At 46.0% G+C, this 20,843-nt stretch overlaps 2 protein-coding genes across 5 annotated transcripts in view; both read left to right on the top strand.

Moving 5' to 3' along the window:
* Nucleotides 1-20,843, top strand: part of AGBL4 (AGBL carboxypeptidase 4) — a 1,384,112-nt gene that overhangs the window by 1,126,005 nt on the left and 237,264 nt on the right. The gene's annotated exons all lie outside the window — the stretch shown is intronic.
* Nucleotides 6,103-20,843, top strand: part of BEND5 (BEN domain containing 5) — a 47,090-nt gene continuing 32,349 nt past the window's right edge. The window contains exons 1-3 of one of the 4 annotated variants that reach the window (XM_059898365.1): nt 6,440-6,499; nt 9,734-9,914; nt 20,007-20,094. Coding sequence is in view for 1 of the 4 variants with exons in the window: in XM_059898356.1 (XP_059754339.1) it covers nt 6,274-6,499 (226 nt within the window). In the remaining 3 variants the exon portion in view is untranslated. Of the gene's footprint in view, nt 6,500-9,733; nt 9,915-20,006; nt 20,095-20,843 lie in introns of all 4 variants that reach the window. The other 3 variants (XM_059898374.1, XM_059898356.1, XM_059898379.1) reach the window with 3 other exon arrangements.

Here is a 20,843-nt window from a genome sequence, read left to right as displayed (position 1 = left end):
CATGAGATCAAAATATAGCAGAGCTCTGATTGATTGAACTTGACCATTGTGTTGACTGCTTGATCAGGCGTTCACAAGGCTTCAGATTGCTGTAAATGCGTCTGCATGTTACATTTTATATAATACATACAAGTTTTTATTTCTTCTAAGAAAATACTCAAAAAGTCAATTTGAAAGAATGAATGGCTCCAAACACATTATCTTGGAAGTGTTTGCTGCAGGTTTGGGCAAGGCCTGTAGCCTCAGAGGTGTTTGAACATGTGAGATCTGGGAACTCCTTTGGTGACTACCACCTGTGCCCACAGGCTGTGGTTTAAAGGGGATGGCACTGGGATGGAAGCATTGTGGAGTGCTTGTTGGATAATTATCAGCATAGTTTAGCTCATTATATTCAATTTGACTCGGTAAACATTTATTAGGCATCTTTCAGCATGGGGATAAGAGCTCTAGTAATAATAATGATAATGATAATGATAATAATAATAGTAATAGGAACTATCATATACTGAGAACTCACTATATGTCAGGCACTGTACCAAGCATTTTACATGGATTATTAAAATGTTAATTCTCATAACAACCCTATGAAGCTGTATTAATATTTCCATGAAAAAAGTGAGGCTTGGAGAGATTAAGAAACTTGTCCATGGCCACACTTAGTAAGGATAAGCCTTACTTATTAGGCCAGGATTTGTATATAAGACCTAAGACTACAATATACTGTCTTCACTTCACACTGGTATGTCATTTTTCAAACAAAGAAATTATTGTGCCCAAGAGAGGTTACATAGACATTTCAGAGCCCTGTATATTTACCCTGAAAATAATATCTAGGATTTGTTGAGCAATGCTTTTTTTAAATTTTTTAAATTTATTTTATTTTTAGTTGCGTTGGGTCTTCGTTGCTGCACGCAGCCTTTCTCTAGTTGTTTCAAGCAGGGGCTACTCTTCGTTGCCGTGGGCAGGATTCTTATTGCGGTGGCTTCTCTTGTTGCGGAGCATGGGCTCTAGGTACGCGGGCTTCAGTAGTTGTGGCACATGGGCTTAGTTGCTCAGTAGTTGTGGCTCACAGGCTCTAGAGTGCAGGCTCAATAGTTGTGGCACACGGGCTTAGTTGCTCTGCGGCATGTGGGATCTTTCTGGACTAGGACTCAAACCCATGTGCCCTGCATTGGCAGGCGATACCAGGGAAGCCCCGGTTGAGCAATTCTTATGCGACTGCCATGTTACCTTAAAATCTTCCAACTCAGAGGTGCTCAGCTGGTCTGATGTTAGAATAATCTGGGAATTAAAAAAAAATCATTTCCCAGGTCCCATCCCCAGACGAATTGAATCAGGATCTTGGGGGATAGGACCTGGGAGTGGGATATTTTTTAAGTTCCCCAGGTGGTTCTGATACACAGAGAGGGTAAAAACTCCTGCCCCAGATCTCATAATACATTCAGAAGATACATATCATTAGCCTCATTTTATGTGTAAGCAAGCTGAGTCTCAGGGAGGCAAAGTGTCTTGCCCAAAGTTACAGCAAAAATGTGGCAAAGTCAGGATTTAATCCTTGGCCTGCTTCCAAAGCCCATATTCCTTTGGCCCTCCAGGTGGTCACCTACATGACAAGTTGGCATTCCCCCTAACTCCAGGCAGTGTTCACTGGGCTTTGAGGTTGTACTCAATGAGCAACTCCTCTCTTCCTTCCCCCTGTCTCCTTCCCTCTCCTCCCCTGCCTAAAACCCCACCACCAGAGTCAACCAGATTTCATTATCAGGAGTTCACACAGATATACTGGGTTGATGCCACTGCCTTTGGGTGATAGTAGCAGCTCAGGGTAATGCCCAGCATGGGCCTCGCAACAGTCCCAGATCCTCCTGGCCATGTATCAACGTTCCTTCCTTGAATCAGCCTGAGAAGACAATAGCCCTGAGCTCATAGCACAGCAAGTTGCTTTTCTGGGCAGAATAAAAAAAAAAAAAAAATTTAAAAAGCAAATACTTAAAAAGTCAAATTAAATATCACAGGGAAAAAAGGCAAAATCATGAAAAAATGTGGTCAATCATTAGCAGAGAGGTTGAAAAGACACGCTCCAGTTGCTTTAAAAACTCACAGAAACCAGGTCTCCTTAAAATAGTTTTACAAAGTACACTGAGAATTCCATGCAGTAATATGAAACATAAGTCCCCCTGCTGCCCCTGATCATGCTTCAGCTGGCTAAGCTGAAGGAGCTTGACATTAACCCAAGGCTCTGCAAAACTCAACAGGAAAGTGCAATGCAGACACAGTCACAAACCTGCCCCATATGTGTACATTTTCTGCTCCATTAAAATGACTTGGACAAGAGGCAAAGTACATCTGGCTGGTAGAAAGAGGGAGTTAGGGGAGGGGCAGGGAGAGGACAGTCAACCTCATCACAGGCCTCCCACTCCCCAGTCTTGCTTCCCCCCAGTCCTTACCCCACACTGCTTCTAGTCTAAAATGTCTAAAATGCAAATATGACCACAGGCCTTCCAGGATTCCCCAGAGCCAAACTGCTTTGCTAATTTTCTTAACTCTATCATGGGGTTTATAATACCCACTTCAAGGGTTCAGTGTGAAATTAATTGAAATCATATATATTTGTTACCTGGCATGCTTGGTTTGTAAGTAAACTTCGGAGGAAAAGTAGATATCACAATGATCATCACTGAAACCAGGTCATATGAGGAGAGACAGGTGAAGGAAGTGACGATGTCTGGGCAGAAGACAAACAAGATCCTAATGAGATAGCATCCCCAGTTCTTCCATATCTGATGGGCTGGCATGAGACTCTTGGTGGTGAACCTAGTATGACAGCTACAAGGTGACAGCTTCTTCCTCAGTGTAAGTATGAAAGACCTTTCTAACAGTCAGTAGTGTCCCAAAGAGAAGGTGTGCTGGTAAACTTACTAACATTAGAATTATATAAGAAGCATCTGGATGACCACTTGGCAGGGATATTGAAGAGGGGATTCAACTGTGATTTGGTTGAATTTGACATTTTTAGCCACCTCTTTAAGTATGAAATCTGTACTTTTGAACTGTCTTTGTGTGCCAATCAATGAATCATCCATCAACAGCTTTAGTTTCTGGTATGTGTAAAGCCTGGGGCAACAGTCTCTGGATCAAAGAGGTACTCTGACTCCGGTTTTCACTAGGACAGACGAGGCACACTTAGTAGGTTCTCTAGAAGCTGTGCTAAAAGACTGACTATGTGATACACACAGAAAGCAGAAACTCTGGGTGTCTTTCTGTTGCCCTTAGGCTGCTGAAGTGTGTCTCTTTGAGTATCTTGTACATACCATTGCTTCTCTAGAATCCATTCTGTGCACCTACATGCAAAGTGAATTGAGTCCGTGTTTACTCTGTTGGCATCCACGTCATTATTTGTTCTTTCCTTCTTTCTGGGTTCTTGGAAAATGGAACTGCCCCCTCATGAGAACGATTTACACTGACTTGGGTGGGGAATTTGTTTGAACCTGCGGGTGCAGTGATACTTAATATGTTCATGGATGTGTCTGTCTCACAAGAAGTAGAATCAGTGATCTGCACTTTGATCACCAGGAATGGGAAAGACAGAGTTGGGATTCAGCCCCAACTCTGAAAAGAAGGGACAAATGTTCAGAAAAACCACGCAAGAGGTTTGTTATTCATGCTGTGTCTTTCTTTAATGCATTTGTTTTATAAGCATTTTCTCCCCAGCCCTGTGCTAGGATCCTGGGATGCTGAGGTTACACGGCTTTTTTGTCCCCCCTCAAAGAGCTCATTCTAATGAGGGAGGATAAAAGGTGCTGGGACAAAATAGTAGAAAGAAACTGCCTGTGCTTGAGGAGAGAGGCTGGTTGGGGAAGCTTCACAGAGGAGGTGACATCTGAGCTGGCCTTCAGGGGAGGCTGAGGTCACTGTGCACTCCAGGAAGAAGAACTTCCCAGGATGAGGGCAGAACCAAGCACAAAGGCTTGAGACCTGATAAAACATGCTCTCTTGGGAAATGTCAAATAGTGTAATGTTTCTGGAGTGTACTGTGTGCAGGAAGGTGGTAGAGATGAGACTGGTAATGTATATTGAGGTCGCTCTCATTTAGATGGGCTAGGAGGTTGGCCACGGTGCTACCTGAAATTATTTCGCAAACATAGTTTGGAGCTTCATGGTATTTCATTAAATATGGCCAACTCTGCACGACTCATCTTGTGAATTTTCAGAAGTCTTGCTACACATTACTTCCCCTTGACCACCATAGGAATGTATTCTTAAAATAAAAACTCATGTAAGATCAGTCCAAAGAAATCATAATCATGAAGATAAACCAACCTGCTGGAACAAATCAGAGTGGCTCCTCTTTTTTCCACAAGTATGTGGGGCAACAGAGGTTCAACATCTGCATCAGGAGAACATGTGGTCATAACTGGCTGTCACTGCATATATGCCAGAGGCTAAGTTTAAGGGAACTAGATCTGACCTGTACATTTGGATCTGAGAGCTGCATGTTGATGGCCTTCACCTGTATAATGTACTCCCCAAATCACAGTGAAATAATCTGGAGGTTTTTGGTTTATCTACTTAATCATTAGTGTAGCTGATCTGAAATGTGAGCCCAGCGCTTTTTAAAAAAAATAATGTGTAATGCTTTCTGATTATAAAGTAATCCCTGCTTATTGTGGAAAATAGTTATATAAACACACAAAGGAAAATAAAATCGCCCACCACTACTAAGAAACAACATTTTGGCACATTTATTTTGTCTTTTTCTTACAGGTTGAGTTCATTAAAATGAATTTTTTTTAAATATAACATTTAATTCAGTCTGCCACCTCAATTCAGCATTCCTCTACGAGAATACTTTTCTCACTATAACATAATTACTTACTTATACTTTTTTAATACTTTCAGACCAGATTGTAAGGGTTTCCAGGACAGAGAAGGTGTGTTATTCATACAGTAACCTAATTTTGGCACAGGAATCCAAAATTGAGACTTAAGTTCTGGTACACTGTCTAACACCGCAAGGGATCCAGGTGTTTGTGTTGTCTGTTCACCTCTCTACCACCAGCCCTTAGCCCAGAATCCGGCATGTAGCGCATACCCAGTGAATATTGGTCGCTTGAATAAAAGTATGGGTGTGCTGAATGGCTGGGTGAATGTGGATTTTTATTTATTATTATTTTTCACCCCCACTTCACTGAGCCCCTATCAGGTGCCAGGAATAGAAGTAGTCATATCTGATACAAAGCCCACCCTCTCAGAGGCGTCAGTGCGGGGATGCTGACCCCCTCTAATGTAGAATGGGGCTCCTATGACACAGAGCACAGTCAGAACTCCTCGAGGGGCTCCAGAAATGCCCAGCTAGCCCTGGGTTTGCCTTCTTCCGACCACCCCTCCGCTCCCTGCTCATTCCAGCTGGTCCCAGTTCAGTGACAGGCATTCTGCGAAGGGGTGCTTCACGGGAGGAAGACTACAGGGGAGAAAAGCTACGCTGTTTCCTCCAGCTGAGAGGGGCCCTTGACAGACACTCCACTGCCCCAGCCAGCTGGTCCAGCTGGAAATCCCAGATAAGCCCCAGTTTCTGGTCAGAACTAGTTTGGCAGCACAGGGGGAACATTTCTGGCTGACTGACCCTCCCCACAGGGGAGCTGGCGGTTTTTGCCAGAAAGAAAAAAACAAAAAAACAATGAACTAAAGGGGTTGAGAGGAGCGGTTTCAATTATCTGATACACTCCAAAATTCTGCTCTCTTGCAAGTTTACACTTAGGAATCCAAACAAGATTGCCCCCTGCCCTGCATTTATTCTCTCACACTCTCCTCTCCTGTGCAGTGCAGTTTTGTTGCAATGCAATTTGTTTTGTAGTGCGACCGTTGAAGCCACAAATCCTGCACGCAGCGCGACTTGGAATATTAGTCAATGCATTTTTTTCCTGCAAGGCTATTGTTATTATAATTATCGCGATTTAGCGTCTCTGCCCTTTCCCCTCCCTCGGCGAATCGCGCTCCGGCTGTGATTGCTCGGGTCTGACTTCGCGAGTGGCGGTGCGCTTCCAAACCCCCTCCTCCGCCCCCCGCCCCCCTCCCTCCAGGTTCCGCGCCCAGGCGAGAGCAGCCGATTGGCAGAGCGGTGCTTTCCGGAACAATAACAGCGGGGGGAGCCCGGGTCCCGGGAGCCGCCCCCGCCCCCCGGCCCGGCCGCGCGGCTCGCGCCCCCCGCCGGGTCCCCACCTCCGCGCCCGCCCCGCGGGCTGACCGGCCGACCGGGGCCCGCCCCCGGCGCCCACCATGTACGCCTTTGTGCGGTTCCTGGAGGACAACGTCTGCTACGCGCTGCCCGTGTCGTGCGTGCGCGACTTCAGCCCCCGCTCGCGGCTGGATTTTGACAACCAGAAGGTGTACGCCGTGTACCGGGGCCCGGAAGAACTGGGCGCCGGGCCCGAGAGCCCCCCGCGCGCCCCCCGCGACTGGGGCGCGCTGCTGCTCCACAAGGCCCAGATCTTGGCGCTGGCAGGTGAGCGAGCGGTCCGGGAGGGACTCGGGGACCGGGCGGGGGCCGGGAGCCGGGAAGGGGGCCGGGGGGAGCCGCTGCTTGTTCCGGCCCCCTTCTCCCGTCCCGGAGGCTTTTCTTTGGGGGACGGGGTGTCTCTAGAAGGCCAGACCAGTTAAAAATACGGGATGGTCCCCTTTGTCTTCCCCGCCTCCCCGACACCTCCCGCGCTGTCAGTCTGTCTCCATCTCTCTGTGTCTGTCCTACTCTTTCTGTTTCTGTCTCTTCTCCGGCTCCCTCACTCTCCTGTTCCCTCCCCGCCTGTTTGTACCTTCATTTCTCTGTCTCTCACCTTCTCTTTACCTCTCTCTCAGTTCCTTCCCTCTCCGCTCCTTCTGTCTCCTTAAGTTTCTCTAGCTGTCTGTCTCTCCCTTTAAGGCCCTTAGTACCGCCTGGGAGTGAGGAGGCAAGGCTTGGTATTGTCAGACTCTTGCCAGGTGGGAGTCCCTCTTCACAGAGGGAAGCTATGACATCCTTGTCCCATTCGGGCCATCATTGGACAGGATGAAGAGACCTTGATCACTGGGTACTGGGTGCCACTCTCTCCTGCCCCTCCCTGGCTAGGTGGCAGAGGTAAAGCAGTAGTGGCACTTAGCATCCCTCAGACTCCACACCCCTTTTGAATCTCCCAGAAGGCTCTCTGAGTGAGAGCTGAGAGCCAGGAAAGAGTTTCTAGGTCAGGATAAGACCAGACCTCCCATTCCTGCTTTCCCAGGGCCCTGAGAAATAGGCAAGGCAGGTGGTCTCATCCCCATTTGACAGATGGGCATGCTGAGGTTCACTTGGTGGTAGGACTAGAAACCAGCCCCCTAGCCTCCTTCACTAGGTTCTTTCTGCCACACTGAGGCACCTTTTCCTTTGTAAAGTCAGTGGATCCTCTTTCCCAGCTAGTTTTAGGAGGCTTGGGTACAGATACGAGTGGATGAGGAAAGTATCACTTCCGTTTTGGGGAGCAGCCTTTTAGCTGTTGCTGGTAAGGAGGGTGTACCTCAGAGTGGGCAGAGACAGTAAACCACGCTGCCCTCCAGTTGGAAGAGAAGACCAGGGGTTAGGAGGTATTGCTAGCATTTTGTAGTTTGAGACCTTTCCAACTTCCTTAGCTTTCCTTAAAAGATGAACTCAGCATGTATCATATTTAAATTTGGCAAATAAGGAAACTGTGACTTGAAACAGAGAAGTGACTCTCCTAGGGTCCCATGGCAAATTAGCAGTAGCTTAGAGCTGTGGTTCATGAAAAGTTTCCTTTCCATCACCTCCCGTTGCCTCTGGAAAGTAGGTTTGCCAGAGTTGAGGAGTGAAAGAAGAACTGGAGCCCGATGGGCACCTGGGGCCCTTTTGGACAGACTGTGTCCTGACCGCCTCTCTGGCAAGCCCTGGGGCACAGTGGTATAGACCCGCTCACAACACCTGGGCATGCCTGGGGCCAGAAGAACAGAATGAAGGAAAGTATGTAGAAAAGGGAAACCTTTGTAGCTGATTCGGTTTTATTTCGTTTGTTTGCTTGCTTTTAATTACCTGAGGGAAGGGATTAGGAGATTTTTCCCCAAGAGTACAGTATAGGCCTGAGGAGGTTATAGGTAGGTTGTACCCTTAGCTTCCCCTTGGCTAGAAGAAGAGAAAGCATGCTCTTAATGATTCTGTTATACTCCTAGATCTGGAAGGGCCCTAGGAGAGGGGGAGTGATGTGGTCAGAAGGAGTCAGTGGCAGGTAGGTGTTTTAGTGTGTAATAGCTGCTTTCCTCTTTTAGAGATTGTCCCTGCATCCACTTATTCATGCAGTAAACATCACCACTGTGCTTGGCTATTGAGGCACCGCAGAGAGGCTGCTGAGGCAGATGGCAGCCCCCACAGACTCTGAGTTTGGAAATTGACAAAAGTCTTCTTCAGTAAGACACATGTATTTATTGGTGTGAGGACCGTGAATCTTGACTGTATAGACTATTCATCCTCCAAGTTGGAATGCTGATAAATCTCTAGGGTTATTGAAAACAAACAATTAAAAACACACACACACATAAACAAACCTAGGCAACATCTGGAAATCGGCAGAGTAGATCCAGAGAAGAAGCGTGGCGCCGGTTTGAGCAAAGTGAGTTGAAAAGCACTTTCCTCCACCTCTCTTCAGGTTTTTTTCTTGGGAAGAGCAAGGGGAAAAAAAAGAAACAACTTGCCGTTGACTAGGCCACATTTAGAATTCCAATCAGCTGGTTAGCTTTTAAATTAGAGCCACTGTCCTGGCTCCAGACCTGACTGGAAGGGCCAGGGTAGGTTTGGGAATTCATTTATCCTGGAAGAACTCTCCCATGTGTCTTGAAACCCCATCTTGGACGTGGTGGCTCTGAGAATTGCTTGCAGTGACTTCGTCTTAAAGAGCTCATCTTCTGGCATCTCCTAGTTGTGAATACCACGGTGCTGTGGGACCAGATGTGAGGCGGCGAGCCCTCAAGCGGGAGGCAGAGATAGCTATGTTTTTGTGCATTAGCCATGAGTCATTAATCCCTCTCTGGCACCAAAAGCGTAGTTTCAGGGGCAGTTCGGGGCCGCTTTATGGCTTTTGGTGAGAAGCGCGGTACTTTACTGTTTGCCCAGGCCAACCCAGAGCTGTCTTCAGGTGTACCTCTTCTTGGGTCCAGGAAATGTCAAATCCAGCTGCTTTGGGACTTTGCATTATCCAGCATATGCTGGTCTACATCATGGTTTCCATGTATGTCAGACCCAGTATATAGCCTTGATTTCAGTTCAAGGGGAAAAAACAAACACACCTTTACTGACAGTCTTACTTTGTGCCTGTGCATTATCTCTGTTTGTCCTCCCCAGGACCCTGTTGGTAGAGATTGCCGTTGTTACTATTTCCATTGTGCAGATGAGGACAACTGAGTCTCAGAGACTCCTCTCCAGCTGTATAGCTAACAAGTGACAAAGCCAGACTGGAAACCGAGGTCTTCCAGTGCCAGGCCCCCACTTGGAAATCTCCTTTGTAAAGTAACTGATGTTCTCGTCAGCCACACAGCAGGCTTGGAAGGAGTGAAAGGCAAGAGAAGAACTGTCCGTGAAGCTGACAGTTCAAGGCAAGTTTTCGAGCCCAGGAACAGTTTTAGATGCTGAGCTTTCCAGCCCCTTCTGTTCTTCCTCTCTTACCAGCCTCCCTCCTCCAGAACACACGCACTTTCCTCCCTGCTAAGTTGTCATTTTCCTCAGGAAATCTCAGAAGAGCTCCCATCCTCCATGGTCCACCTATCTCAAGATGTGACTCACCTTTGGATGTGGTCTCCTTCGTCACTCTCACTTATTTGCCAGACAGCGTGTTGAAAATGAGAACAACCCATTTGGAGAGCTTACCATTATCTAACTGCAATCCAGTCTGCTACTGGGGCTCATGGTATTGAATTTATGGTTTTTTTTATGGGGCCAAAACTGGTTTTTCTCAGCTCAGAGTCTTAAAATTCTATGCCATTCTATCCAGGCACTTTGGCTATGTTATTATTATTCGGTGTGCTAAATTCCTTTTGTTGTCAAATGTCCCCCTCCTACTTCCTATACACCAGGCCCAGTGCTGTGATAAGCGAATGCTCCAGTGCACCGGCAGGTCTGAGGTCCTGGGACTGAAATGACAGCACAATCCAGGCGAAACAAAAGTTAACTTTTCAGGCTCTGCCACGTAGGGTTTCTGTCCGGGCAGAACGACAGAGAAGAAATGGGCGTCATCCTCAGGGTGAGTGTAGTCTTAGGGCCCGATGTACGTGCTAAATAGAGGTGGAAGCCAGGCACCAGGGCAGCACAGAGAAAGGACCCATTCTAGGTGGGCTTTGTGGTTTATCTTGTACATCTTTCCAACTCTACCACCACTGCCCACATTCCAGGCGTGCACCAGCTCTTATCTAAGGCAGCTGCCTTCTAATTGATTACCCTGCCTCAATCTGTTTTCCAAATTGCTGTCAGAATAATCTTCCAAAACACAGTCTTAGTCAAGTCACTTCTCTCCTTAGAACCTTCTGTAGCTCCCTGTTGCCTACTGAATAAAACTTCAGCTTCTCAGCCGGGGCGTTCATAGCAGCCCCAGACCAACCCCATTTCTCTAGCTTCCCCCCAGGCCTGCGGTACTTCATGCCATCTTGAGAACACACCCTCAGGCACTCCTCTGAGCCAACCAGGATGGATTAATCATTGTGTGAGATGGGGCCTCTGCCCATGGAGCTCACCTTCAGTGGAGAAGGCAGACACGTGACATGCTTGCAGTCCCGTGAGCTGAGGACGGACACCACAGAGGAGTGGACAGATGCGTTGGCAGCTCCCTGTTCCGCCCTCAGGCCCCAAGGGAAACTCTCCTTCCTCGGAGCTCTCCTTTTACTCTGCTGTTCCTCACTTATCTTAGCATTCTGTGTCTTGTTTTGGTTAGTCGTGAATAGGTCTGTCTTCCTACCAGACAGTGAACTCCTCCAGGACAGGGACCTGCCTTCCTTCTCTCTGCATCCATAGTGCCCAGCACGTAGTCCGGTCAGCCCAAGGGGAACTCACCAACTTGGGGAAGACAGGTGCATTTGTTATGCTTGGGGAGAAGAAGTAGGGAGGACAGGAACCCCTGTAGCAGCAACTTGTTTTTCAGAACAGAAACCTGGGGTGAGTTTTGGAGGTTTCCTCAAACTTTGTTCACCTGGAAAAAGTCAACATTCTTTATCACTCCCTTGACTAGAAGAAACCCCACACTTGGGGGGAAATAGCTTCCAAAGCCACGTTCTTCTTGCTTTGGTAATTTTAGCTCATTCAGGGCTCAGGTCCCAGCTTGGCATTGTTGGTCCAAATGGATCACTTGCTCCAGAAATGCTTTGGAACTTCTACAAAGTTAGCAGTGAAGCAGGGGAGTAGCCGATTTCATATGCAAAGATTGTTGCATGTCATCAGTGGGAGACTGCCAACGAAAGGATTTTTTTTTTTTTTTTTTAAGCAAGTGAAAACTTTTAATTTAGGTTTTGACATGTTCTGCTGATGTACATTGGAGCGAAGATTGGAACTTGCCTGCTGTCATCTGTTGCAGATTCTACTGAAGTGTTAACCATTTAAGGTCCCGTGTGAGGTGATTTGTCATGTTTAAGAACCACATATTTGTTACAGCTAAATGGTATGTGTTGCTGAGTACTTCAGAGTTCTGGTTCACAGGATGAAAGAAGAAATTGCCCCAGGCAAGCTGAGGTCTTGCTCTTTTGTGTGTTTTTTTGTCATTCAGGAGCACACTGGTGTTTATTTTTAAAAATGCACCAGAAAAGTAGAATTCAAACTTAGATCTTTGACTTCAAGATTTATTCTCTTTCCACTGTGCCTACGTGCTTTGTCTTATAAGCTCCTTAGAGAGAGAAGATGTGTGTACTCTTCATTTTAAAAGGCTTACTGGAAAAGCATACATACCCTGAAGAGCTTTTCTCTGGTTCATTTAAGTTCCCCAAGTATTAAGTTACACTAGGTGGTCAGTCTTATACTGGAGGGAAATACAGGAGGAGGAATAGGCATTGTTTCTTGCCTTCAAGGACTCATTCACTAAATATTTATTAAGTACTCACCAGGCTCCAGGCTCAGTGCTAGGAATTACCATATACATACTCTGTCTGCACCCTTGTGAGATAAGGCTTCTAATTTTACCCTGGGAGAAGAGAGCTACTCAGACAATTGTTTAGTGGGTGCTGTAGGTGCCAGGCAGTGGGCTAAGGTCTTCCCATGCACATGAAGCTTTTGGAGAACTGTGAGTCAGGTCAGTCAAAAAGTATGATACCCAAAGTAGGGTGGCAATGGTTGTGATGGCTCTGAGATGGATTAAGGAAGGAGAATCCATAGGACTTGGGACCTGTCTGGTTGTGGTGATGTGTGTGATGATGATGATGTGGTGATCTGGGCTCTCCTCCCTCCGTGGGGAGCATTAGAAAAGTAGTTGGTTGGAAGAGGAGATGAGGAGTTCAGTCTGAGACAAGATGAATCTTGGGGGCCCATGGGATATCTGGGCAGATACTCCAGGAGAGCGATTAGGCATGTGGCCCGAGGTTCAGGAGAGTGCTCTGAAGTCGGGCTGAAGATCCCAATGGGGAAGTCATTAGCCATGGAAGTGGTGGGGTCACAGAGGGAGAGGGGGCAGAGTAAGCGAATCATGCAGAACTCTTTAGAACACCAGCTTTTAAGGGCACAGCTAAAGAAGAAGAGCCCAAAAAGGTGACTGGGGAGAAGCAGCCAGAGATGGACTAAGAATCAAGTGATCACCAGGAGAGATGGGTGTCCTGGGAATCAAATAAGGAGCGAGGTCTTTGTATCCCAGATCTAAGCCTGTTTTCGTTTCTTTTAACTACACAGCAGCTACTTTTTCCTCTGAGCTCATTGGTGAGACATAGTAGGATAGGACAGCTAAATATATAAGCAGGAGAAGAAAAGATTTGCATGGGATGATATTTTGGTAGTTTTGAATGTCTGAGTTTTGCCCCACTAGAAGAAGAATCAGACCTGTTCTTTGAGGTCCAGAAAGCAAAATTAGGTCCAGAGAGTGGAATTCAAAGCGGTTGGTGGGAGGAATATAATAATAGCAGAGAGAGTGGATGAACAATGGAAAGGGCTTCTAAGCATAGTGATGAGCTCCCTGTCAGGGGAGGTGGATATTCCGGAATGAAATCCTGTCCTATGGGAGAATTGGTTAAATGACCCCCTCCCCCAGGTCGCTTCCTTGAGTATCAAGGAGGAAAATTTAGAGAGCTGAAAGAAGATAGGCTTTGAAGTGAGACAGTCTGGGTTCAAACTGTGACTCTGCTATTTACAAGCTGTGTGACCTTATGGAGATTACTTCACTTCTCTGAGTTTCAGGTACTCAAATGTAATGTAGAGATGGTAACGAGCAACTTGCCCACTATGTTATTTAGCAAGGTAATATGGAAAAGTATCTGGCACATAGTAGGTACTCATTAAATATAGGTAGCTGATAAGGACTATGGTGGCTAAGCATTCTTGAGAGAACAGCTTGCTTAGTCGTGGGTGCCACCATTTGTGGAAAGGAGCGATTTAGAGGACCAAGGAGAAGACAGGTTTAAAATTTAACTTGTGGGTGTTGTAAATCCTCCTGGGGCTTGACTTTAGCATGAAAGGCTTACCGTCTCCCCCCATGTTTTGCCCCTCTGTGACCCTAGGGTGGGGCCGCTTATTACATGAGGGTAGCTAGACAAATGAGTCAGAAGGATGAGGTCCCTAGTTTTGTCTGTGCCCTAGCCCTGTGCCAAGGCCAGTGAGGCCATGGGAGTGAGAGCAGGGAGACCTACTGAAACCTGGCTGGCAATTCTTCTCTCCCCTTTCGGATGGTCTCAGCAGGACATTTCTTCAAACGAGCCCACCTGGAGGGATTAGATCATCTACTCTTGCCCGGCACTGCATAGAAGAGAAAGAGAAGTGGAATTCCCTGTGGCTGGCCAGTGGTCACACAGCTGGAAGGATCTCTTAAGGTTTTCTAGTCTAGTCCCTATGTTTTACAGAAAAGAAAGCTGAAAGGAAGTAACTGGTCACCCAGAGAGTGAGTTACAAAGCCAGGCCTCGAACCCGTGTCTCTTTCTGCTTTACCACAGCGGGGCACTCATCTTCGTGTTGTCTTGGCTAGATACAATCCTTGAAACTTGAGAATTTTGTCTGCCTTGGATTTTAAAAAAACAAACACCACAGGCGAGAGAATGAGATATGCATGCCTTTTCTGTGGCATGCCTGTTTTTAATGCAAACATAAGACTTTGCAAGGTTTTTACACAGATGAAGAACTTTAAACTTGCATATAGGTATTTTTAAAATAAGACAAAACCTATGTAAAACAGTTTATGTTTAGCCTTTCAGAATTTCATCATAGCTAACAAGCCCACACCACATTAAACTCTGACATTGGATTCTTTTAATTATCCAGCATGATTTTATGTAAAATGGGAGTCAAGACAGTACCTCTCCCATTTTAACTGTATTTCAAATTCTTCAGGGGTGTCTTCACGTTTGAAGACAGAATTGCATTGGATTTCCTGTCCACCAGGCTCTTTTCTAAAACACTATTTGCTCATTAACCACGCCTCCATTTTTTTTTCCAGTGGTTAAGTTTAATGGGATGTTTCCCCCTCTTAGATTAATGACAAATACCAAGTTCTTCTATACTTTTGAAGAGCAGCTTCTACCATATTTTATGGCTTTGAATAGGGCCTCTATTTGGGGCTTATTTAGGGCTTGGTGGTCTTGATAAGCTTGGAGTTCAGGAGGTTGGTATCAAGTCATACTAAGTTCAGTTTGGGAATTTATCACAGCATTCTCCTGGATGTAGGCAAGGGCTTGGGAAAAAAGCTGGCACTTGGGAAATTATATTGACACACTCACCATTTTATATGTGCCTTTTAGTTTGGTTGAGGAAGTTACAGCAACTTGGTAATTTTTCTCTTGTTCCTATAGGATAATTAGATGATAGAACCAGGGCCCGAGTGACATGCAGGCCTGACTGGAAACTCTGGCTCTTATATTTAATAACTTTATGTCTTGGGCAAGCCACCTCACTTCTTTGACCCTCAGTTTCTGCTTCAATAGAATCATTATGGGGATTAAATATATTGATGTTAGTAAAGAATTTGGCATGGGGCCTGGCACATAGTAGTTACTTACTCAGTATTTGTTGAATAGATGAATGCAGTTAGCTGGCAACATAGTAGCTGGAAAGGAGGAGGAGAAAGTTGATGCCCAAAAATCCTTGGTGGTTTTCTTGCCCTGGAAACAAAAGAATCAGGAAGTTAGAATCAATGAAGTTTGTCTCTTCAGAGGCTACATACTTATTTCTGTTTACACTAAAACTGATTACTTGGTCTTAAACTTGGAGCAGTTGCAAAGGTGGGTTGACTCATCCTTTTGAGTCTACTGCTGATTTCTTCTGTGGTTTCCTGGAATGCAAAGCCAGAAGCATACTCCAAAGCCACATTAAAATGCTGCATGAAGTCACCTGCTGTCTTAGATGATCCACACCACCGTTCACCTTCATTAATGTGACCAGTCAAGAGTCATAGCTTCTTGTCACCCTGTGTTCAGTCTCCTCCTCACACCTCATCCATCTTGCTTGCCATTGCCACATTAATCTTCCCCAAACATCTCTTGCATCATGTCTCAATCTGTGCCGGATACCTGCAGTGGTTCTCTTTGCCACAGGATAAAAGCCAATGACGTAGCCCACAGGGGTAGCCTCACAGCCAGTATTCACTGAACACCTGGGGCAAGAAAGGCACTGTGCTTGGTGTTTTATATGCACTACCTTTTGGAAAACAGTTTAGTATCCCCACTTTACAGATAATGAAAGTGAGACTCGGACAGGTGAAGTAGCTTGCCCAAGTTCCCACAGTTAGTATGTAGCAGAGCCAGAATTCCAAGCCAGGACTCCCTGATTGGAAAGACTGGGCTGCTTTTGTTAAATCCTGGGCCTCCCTCTCCCAACCAGTTCTTCCACTTTGTACGGTGACACTGAGTGTTCCGGAATCTTCTGTCGACTAGGTGCGGATGTGAGGCATCACCTTTAATTTGGGATTAGGATTAGGAAGGCCTGGAGGTTGGAGGTTTGCCCCCACATGAGCCAGCATCTCTCAGGAAGTCAAGCCCTGTATTCTGGTTGGGATTCTTGGTACATCCTGGGCTGTGAGGATCCGAAAGACAAGGACCACTTAGCAGAGTGCTCAGCACAGAACGAGGGCTCAGTGAATGTCCGGTGACTGCAGAAAAGGACAAGTGGCGGCCTCAGATCTTCCTGAGCCCTCATCCAGGGAGCACGGCTCAGGGAGGAGAGTGAGGAGCGTTAGGATGGAGCCAGCAGGTAGTTATCGCTCAGCGGAGCCTCAGGATCCCCCTGGCCAAGCACTGGGGCAGCCAGGATCCAGGTCAGGGGACGTGTGATTGGAGGGACTGTCTCCTTCTGCTCCTTTCCGGAACTTACTTCTGTCACCCAGACCTTCCTGTACTGCTCAGCCTACCCTTTCAAAGAACCCATTCAAGCCCTGAGCCCTGGCCTACAAGCTAATTTGTTGTGCCTGGCGATAGTTACTGCTATCTGGGGACTTCCTGAGGCCAGAGGGGTGTGTCAGGAGGACAGGAGTAAAGTGGTCTTCTGCTTTGAACTTCAGGCTGGGGAATTTAGATGTCCTTATCTAGAGCCATCATTCATTCATTCAGCACTTATGAATATGGCTCAACCATATTTCTGGCATGTGTTTTTAGAGAGGATAGAGCATGGGCTTGGGGGGCAAAGAGATCTAGATCAAATCCTGCCTCTGTGCCTTCCCATCTAGGTGGCTTTAGGCCCTCTTTGAGTCTCATTTCTTCTTTTGTGGAAAAAAATGCAGCTAATACTTGATTGCAGGGTTGTTGGGAAGTATAGTAATATACGTGAAGAGCCGTAGAGTGGCATCTGGTCGGTAATAGACATTCTAAAAGTGGTAGCCTATTTTTTAATTGAAGTGTAATTCACATAAGACAAAATTCACCATGTTAACCATTTTAAAGTGTGTACGATTCAGTATTCTACAAATATCACTATCTAATTCCAGAAAATTTTCATCACTTAAAAAGAAATCCCTGTTACCCATTAAGTGGTCACTTCTCATTGCCCCTTTCCCCTATGTCCCTGGAAAACATTAATCTACTTTCTGTCTCTGTAGATATACCTATTCTGGACATTTCATATAAATGGAATCATATGTTATGTGGCCTTTTTGTCTGGCTTCTTTCACTTAGCATAATGTTTTCAAGATTCATCCATGTTGTAGCAAGTATCAATACTTTATTTCTTTTAATGCCTGAATAATACTCCATTGCATGAATATACCACATTTTGTTTATCCATTCATCCGTTGATGGACAATTGGGTTGTTGCCACCTTTTGACTATTATGAATAATGTTGCTATGAACGTTTGTGCACAAGTTTTTGGTGGACATGTTTTCATTTCTCTTGAGTATATACCTAAGAGTGGAATTGCTGGATCATATGGTTATTCTGTTTAACCTTTTGAGAAACTGCCAAACTGTTTTCCATAGTGGCTGCACCATTTTACATTCCCACCAGGAATGTATGAGGGTTCCAGTTTCTCCATATCCTCCCGACACTTGTTATGTTTATTCTCTGTTCTTTTCTTTTTTTGACTGTAGCCATCCTAGTGAGTATGAAGTATATCTGATAGTATTATTTTTGATTTGCATTTCCCTAATGACTGATGATTTTGAGCATCTTTTCATATGCTTACTGGTATAGCCTCTTTATATTATTCTTTCACTAAACATTTTTTTTGATGAGTCCCTATACTGTATGGCCAAGCCTGTGATATGGGCCCTGCCCTGTGGTTATCCACACTCCAGTGGGAAAGGTAGACCTCAGAACAGGTGATTGCAACATAGTAAGAAAATAGGCTACAGAGAAGGTATGTATAAGGTGTAATGGGACCTTAGAGGAGGAAAGAGGAGCTGAGTGGAGGTTAGGTGGAGTTTGTCAAACAGAAAGGAAAGGAGGGGGCATTCCAGTTAGATGGAGGGGGCGTGGAGCTTTGGGTACAGCTGGTGGGAGTTGGGCTCCTGTCATCATATGGGGAGTAAGGCTCTCTCAAGTGTCTCCCTTCTCAAGTCAGGTGGCTGAGTAGGTCTCCACCTCCAGGGGCAAGCCTGCAGCAGCCCTGGGCCAGCCGCAGGCTCTGCTGAGCTTTGTCATCTGCTGTAAGTACCAGACTCTTGTTGCCTTCAAGGCACATTTACTCAGCTGATTTGATCCCACTTGAGGTCAATATTCTACCTCCCTTCCTACAGAAAGAGATCAGTGATGCTCATTGACACAGCAGCTTGCCTGACTTCCCACACCTACCACGTAGCAGAACTGGACTTGGAATCCAGGCTGTCTGACTTTTCCACACCTGCAGGCTCAACCTCAGTTCTTCTTACCTTAGCGTTCAAGGCCAATTATTCTCCAAGCCCCAGCCACCTTAACTTTCTTTCTCACCTTTTCTTCCTGCCTATAACTGAACCATCTTTTGTAACCATTCCGGTCTAAATGTTCTTGCAATCTTTCTTTTTTGGTTTCTGTCCTTTACCCCTCTTGCCGTCAGTAAATGGCTATCCTTTTATGTACACTGACGGTCCAAGTGCTATTCGCTCCGCTCAAGTTCTTAACACGCAGAATTGATCATCTTCACGGCATCCTGGCAATGTGAGTAGCAATTATTTACTTCAAGTCACAGATTAGGAAACAGGATCAGAGAAGTAAATTAAGTTACTCAAGACCACCCTGTAAGTAAGGAGTCTAGTTCAAAGGGCCCTTCCTCTCAAAAGCCTGCCATGGTTACACTGACCAGAGTGATCTCCCTTGCCCCCAAGATCCTATAGCAGTTACTTTCCCCTTATTCACATTCAGTATTTGAGATCTTATCTCAGTCTTATTTGAGGGCTTTTCTCTTTCGTGGGTCTTTATCTTGTGTCCCCTAACCAGGTGTTCATTCTCAGTGCCCCAGGGCCCCAGCCAGATCCTGCAGGTGTAGATTCTCAGTAAATGTTAAGCGGAGGCTTGGGAGGAAAAGCTCTGAACTCTGGTTGCACAGTCTGAGTTCTCATGCTATTCATGTATGACACTACCTTCTGTGACCTTGCGCAGTGATACGCTCACCAGAATGGGAGCCCTGCCTGTCTTGCCCCCCCTGTATCCCTGGGCCTGACGGTTGAGCAGACAGATGTGTGGATTTACCATTTGGAACCTCGTCTCCATTTCGAAAGGGTTAAATGAAATGATCTGAGGATCGCTCTCAGTTGAAATATTGCCCAGTTTTGTGAGTCTGAATGACTGCTTCTCTCCATGCCAGCACGATTCTCAGCTACAGAGCTTCAGCTCAGGGAGGCAGAGCATAGCTTGTCATTTCTAGTTCGGTGGCTGCATCTCAAAGTTTTGCCCTTGACCTTGTCAGACTGAAGACTAACCCAGGAGCTTTGCCTCAACACATTCAGAAGTCCTAACCCCACCCTGTCATCCCCTATATCCCTTTCAGTTTCTCTCCCTCTTTTTTCACATGTGAAAACACCCGCCCATCCCATTTCAAGATAATTTCCTTTGGAGCACCTTCTTTAAGTTTTACATTTTAGCAACTTTCTGACTTAGAAGGAATGGACAATGATTTATAGGAGGTGAGCTACTGCTCTTTTAGAAAGACCACGGTCCCTGCTGTTGTTCATGCCGAACTCATTGGGTGTATTTTATAGGTACAAAGAGAACAGGAACAAGAACTGGCCTTTTTGTGAAACTAGAAGCCTAGGATTGCTGCTCCGCTAGCGGGAAAGGGCATTTTCATCTCTGATCAGGAGGGGTTGTTAACAAGACCACCTCTTCTTTTTTTGGGCATTTCCCTTACACTAGATACCCTTCTTCAGTCATTCCTTTGTTTTTGTTTATTTTTTATTTTAATTGTATCTTTATCCACCTTATGCTTAGGGAAATAAAACGATTCTGAGCCTGTTGATAATGCCAGTTTTGACATCCTGTTCATCGAGTGCCTAGTGTGCACCAGCCGTGCTGTGTGGTAAGCGTGTGAAGCATTGTCGCTGTCGTCCCCACACTTCTTCATAGAGGAGACACCTGAGGTCATGCCATTAAGGCCTGGTTGCTCCCTCCTCGCCCTGTCTCGGCAGAGCTGAGGTCCACACCGAGGCCTCTCTAGTGCTGCAGTCCCACCCTTGACCAGCCGGGGCTCCGTTCCTAAGAGACATTTAGGAAGATTTGGCATTTGACTACATTCCGGAATAGTTAGGTGCTTACAAGCTTCCTTTTCAACTTTGCCAACAGGTTGTGAGGAGAGGAGCCTGCACTGGGGGAAGTGTAGGAGCATGTTCAACACACACACATACATGTGCACGCGCACTCACACGTAAAGACCCCTGAGAGACTGAACTTCACCACTCCCTGGCCACGTGCCACATCCAGCGTTGGGCAACATGCTACAAACTACATTTAAGGTATAGCAGCAGTGGGAACCTTTGAGGAGTAAGAAATAGTAATTCCCAGAGTCCCAGTTCAGGCCCAGAAAACAGGACCCCAAAGTATTTACCACAAGGGCCAGTTCCAGAGCATGTTCGAGTTTCTACCTCTGGAACTCTCCTCTTTGAATGTTTACTGTTGACATCTACAGTGAGAGACAGGGCTGGGAAGTAAAGTTTGAAATCTGTGCAAGAGAAAAACAATTCTCTTTCAGATGATCTGAAGTTGAGTTTAAAGAATAAGAAAGTGAGGAGAAGTAGTGTTCCTTTGTATTTGTGTAGCACTTTTGTAGTT

The sequence above is a fragment of the Balaenoptera ricei genome, chromosome 1 (assembly GCF_028023285.1).
Source record: "Balaenoptera ricei isolate mBalRic1 chromosome 1, mBalRic1.hap2, whole genome shotgun sequence".
Taxonomy (NCBI): domain Eukaryota; kingdom Metazoa; phylum Chordata; class Mammalia; order Artiodactyla; family Balaenopteridae; genus Balaenoptera; species Balaenoptera ricei.
This window is presented reverse-complemented; position numbering and strand designations above follow the sequence as displayed.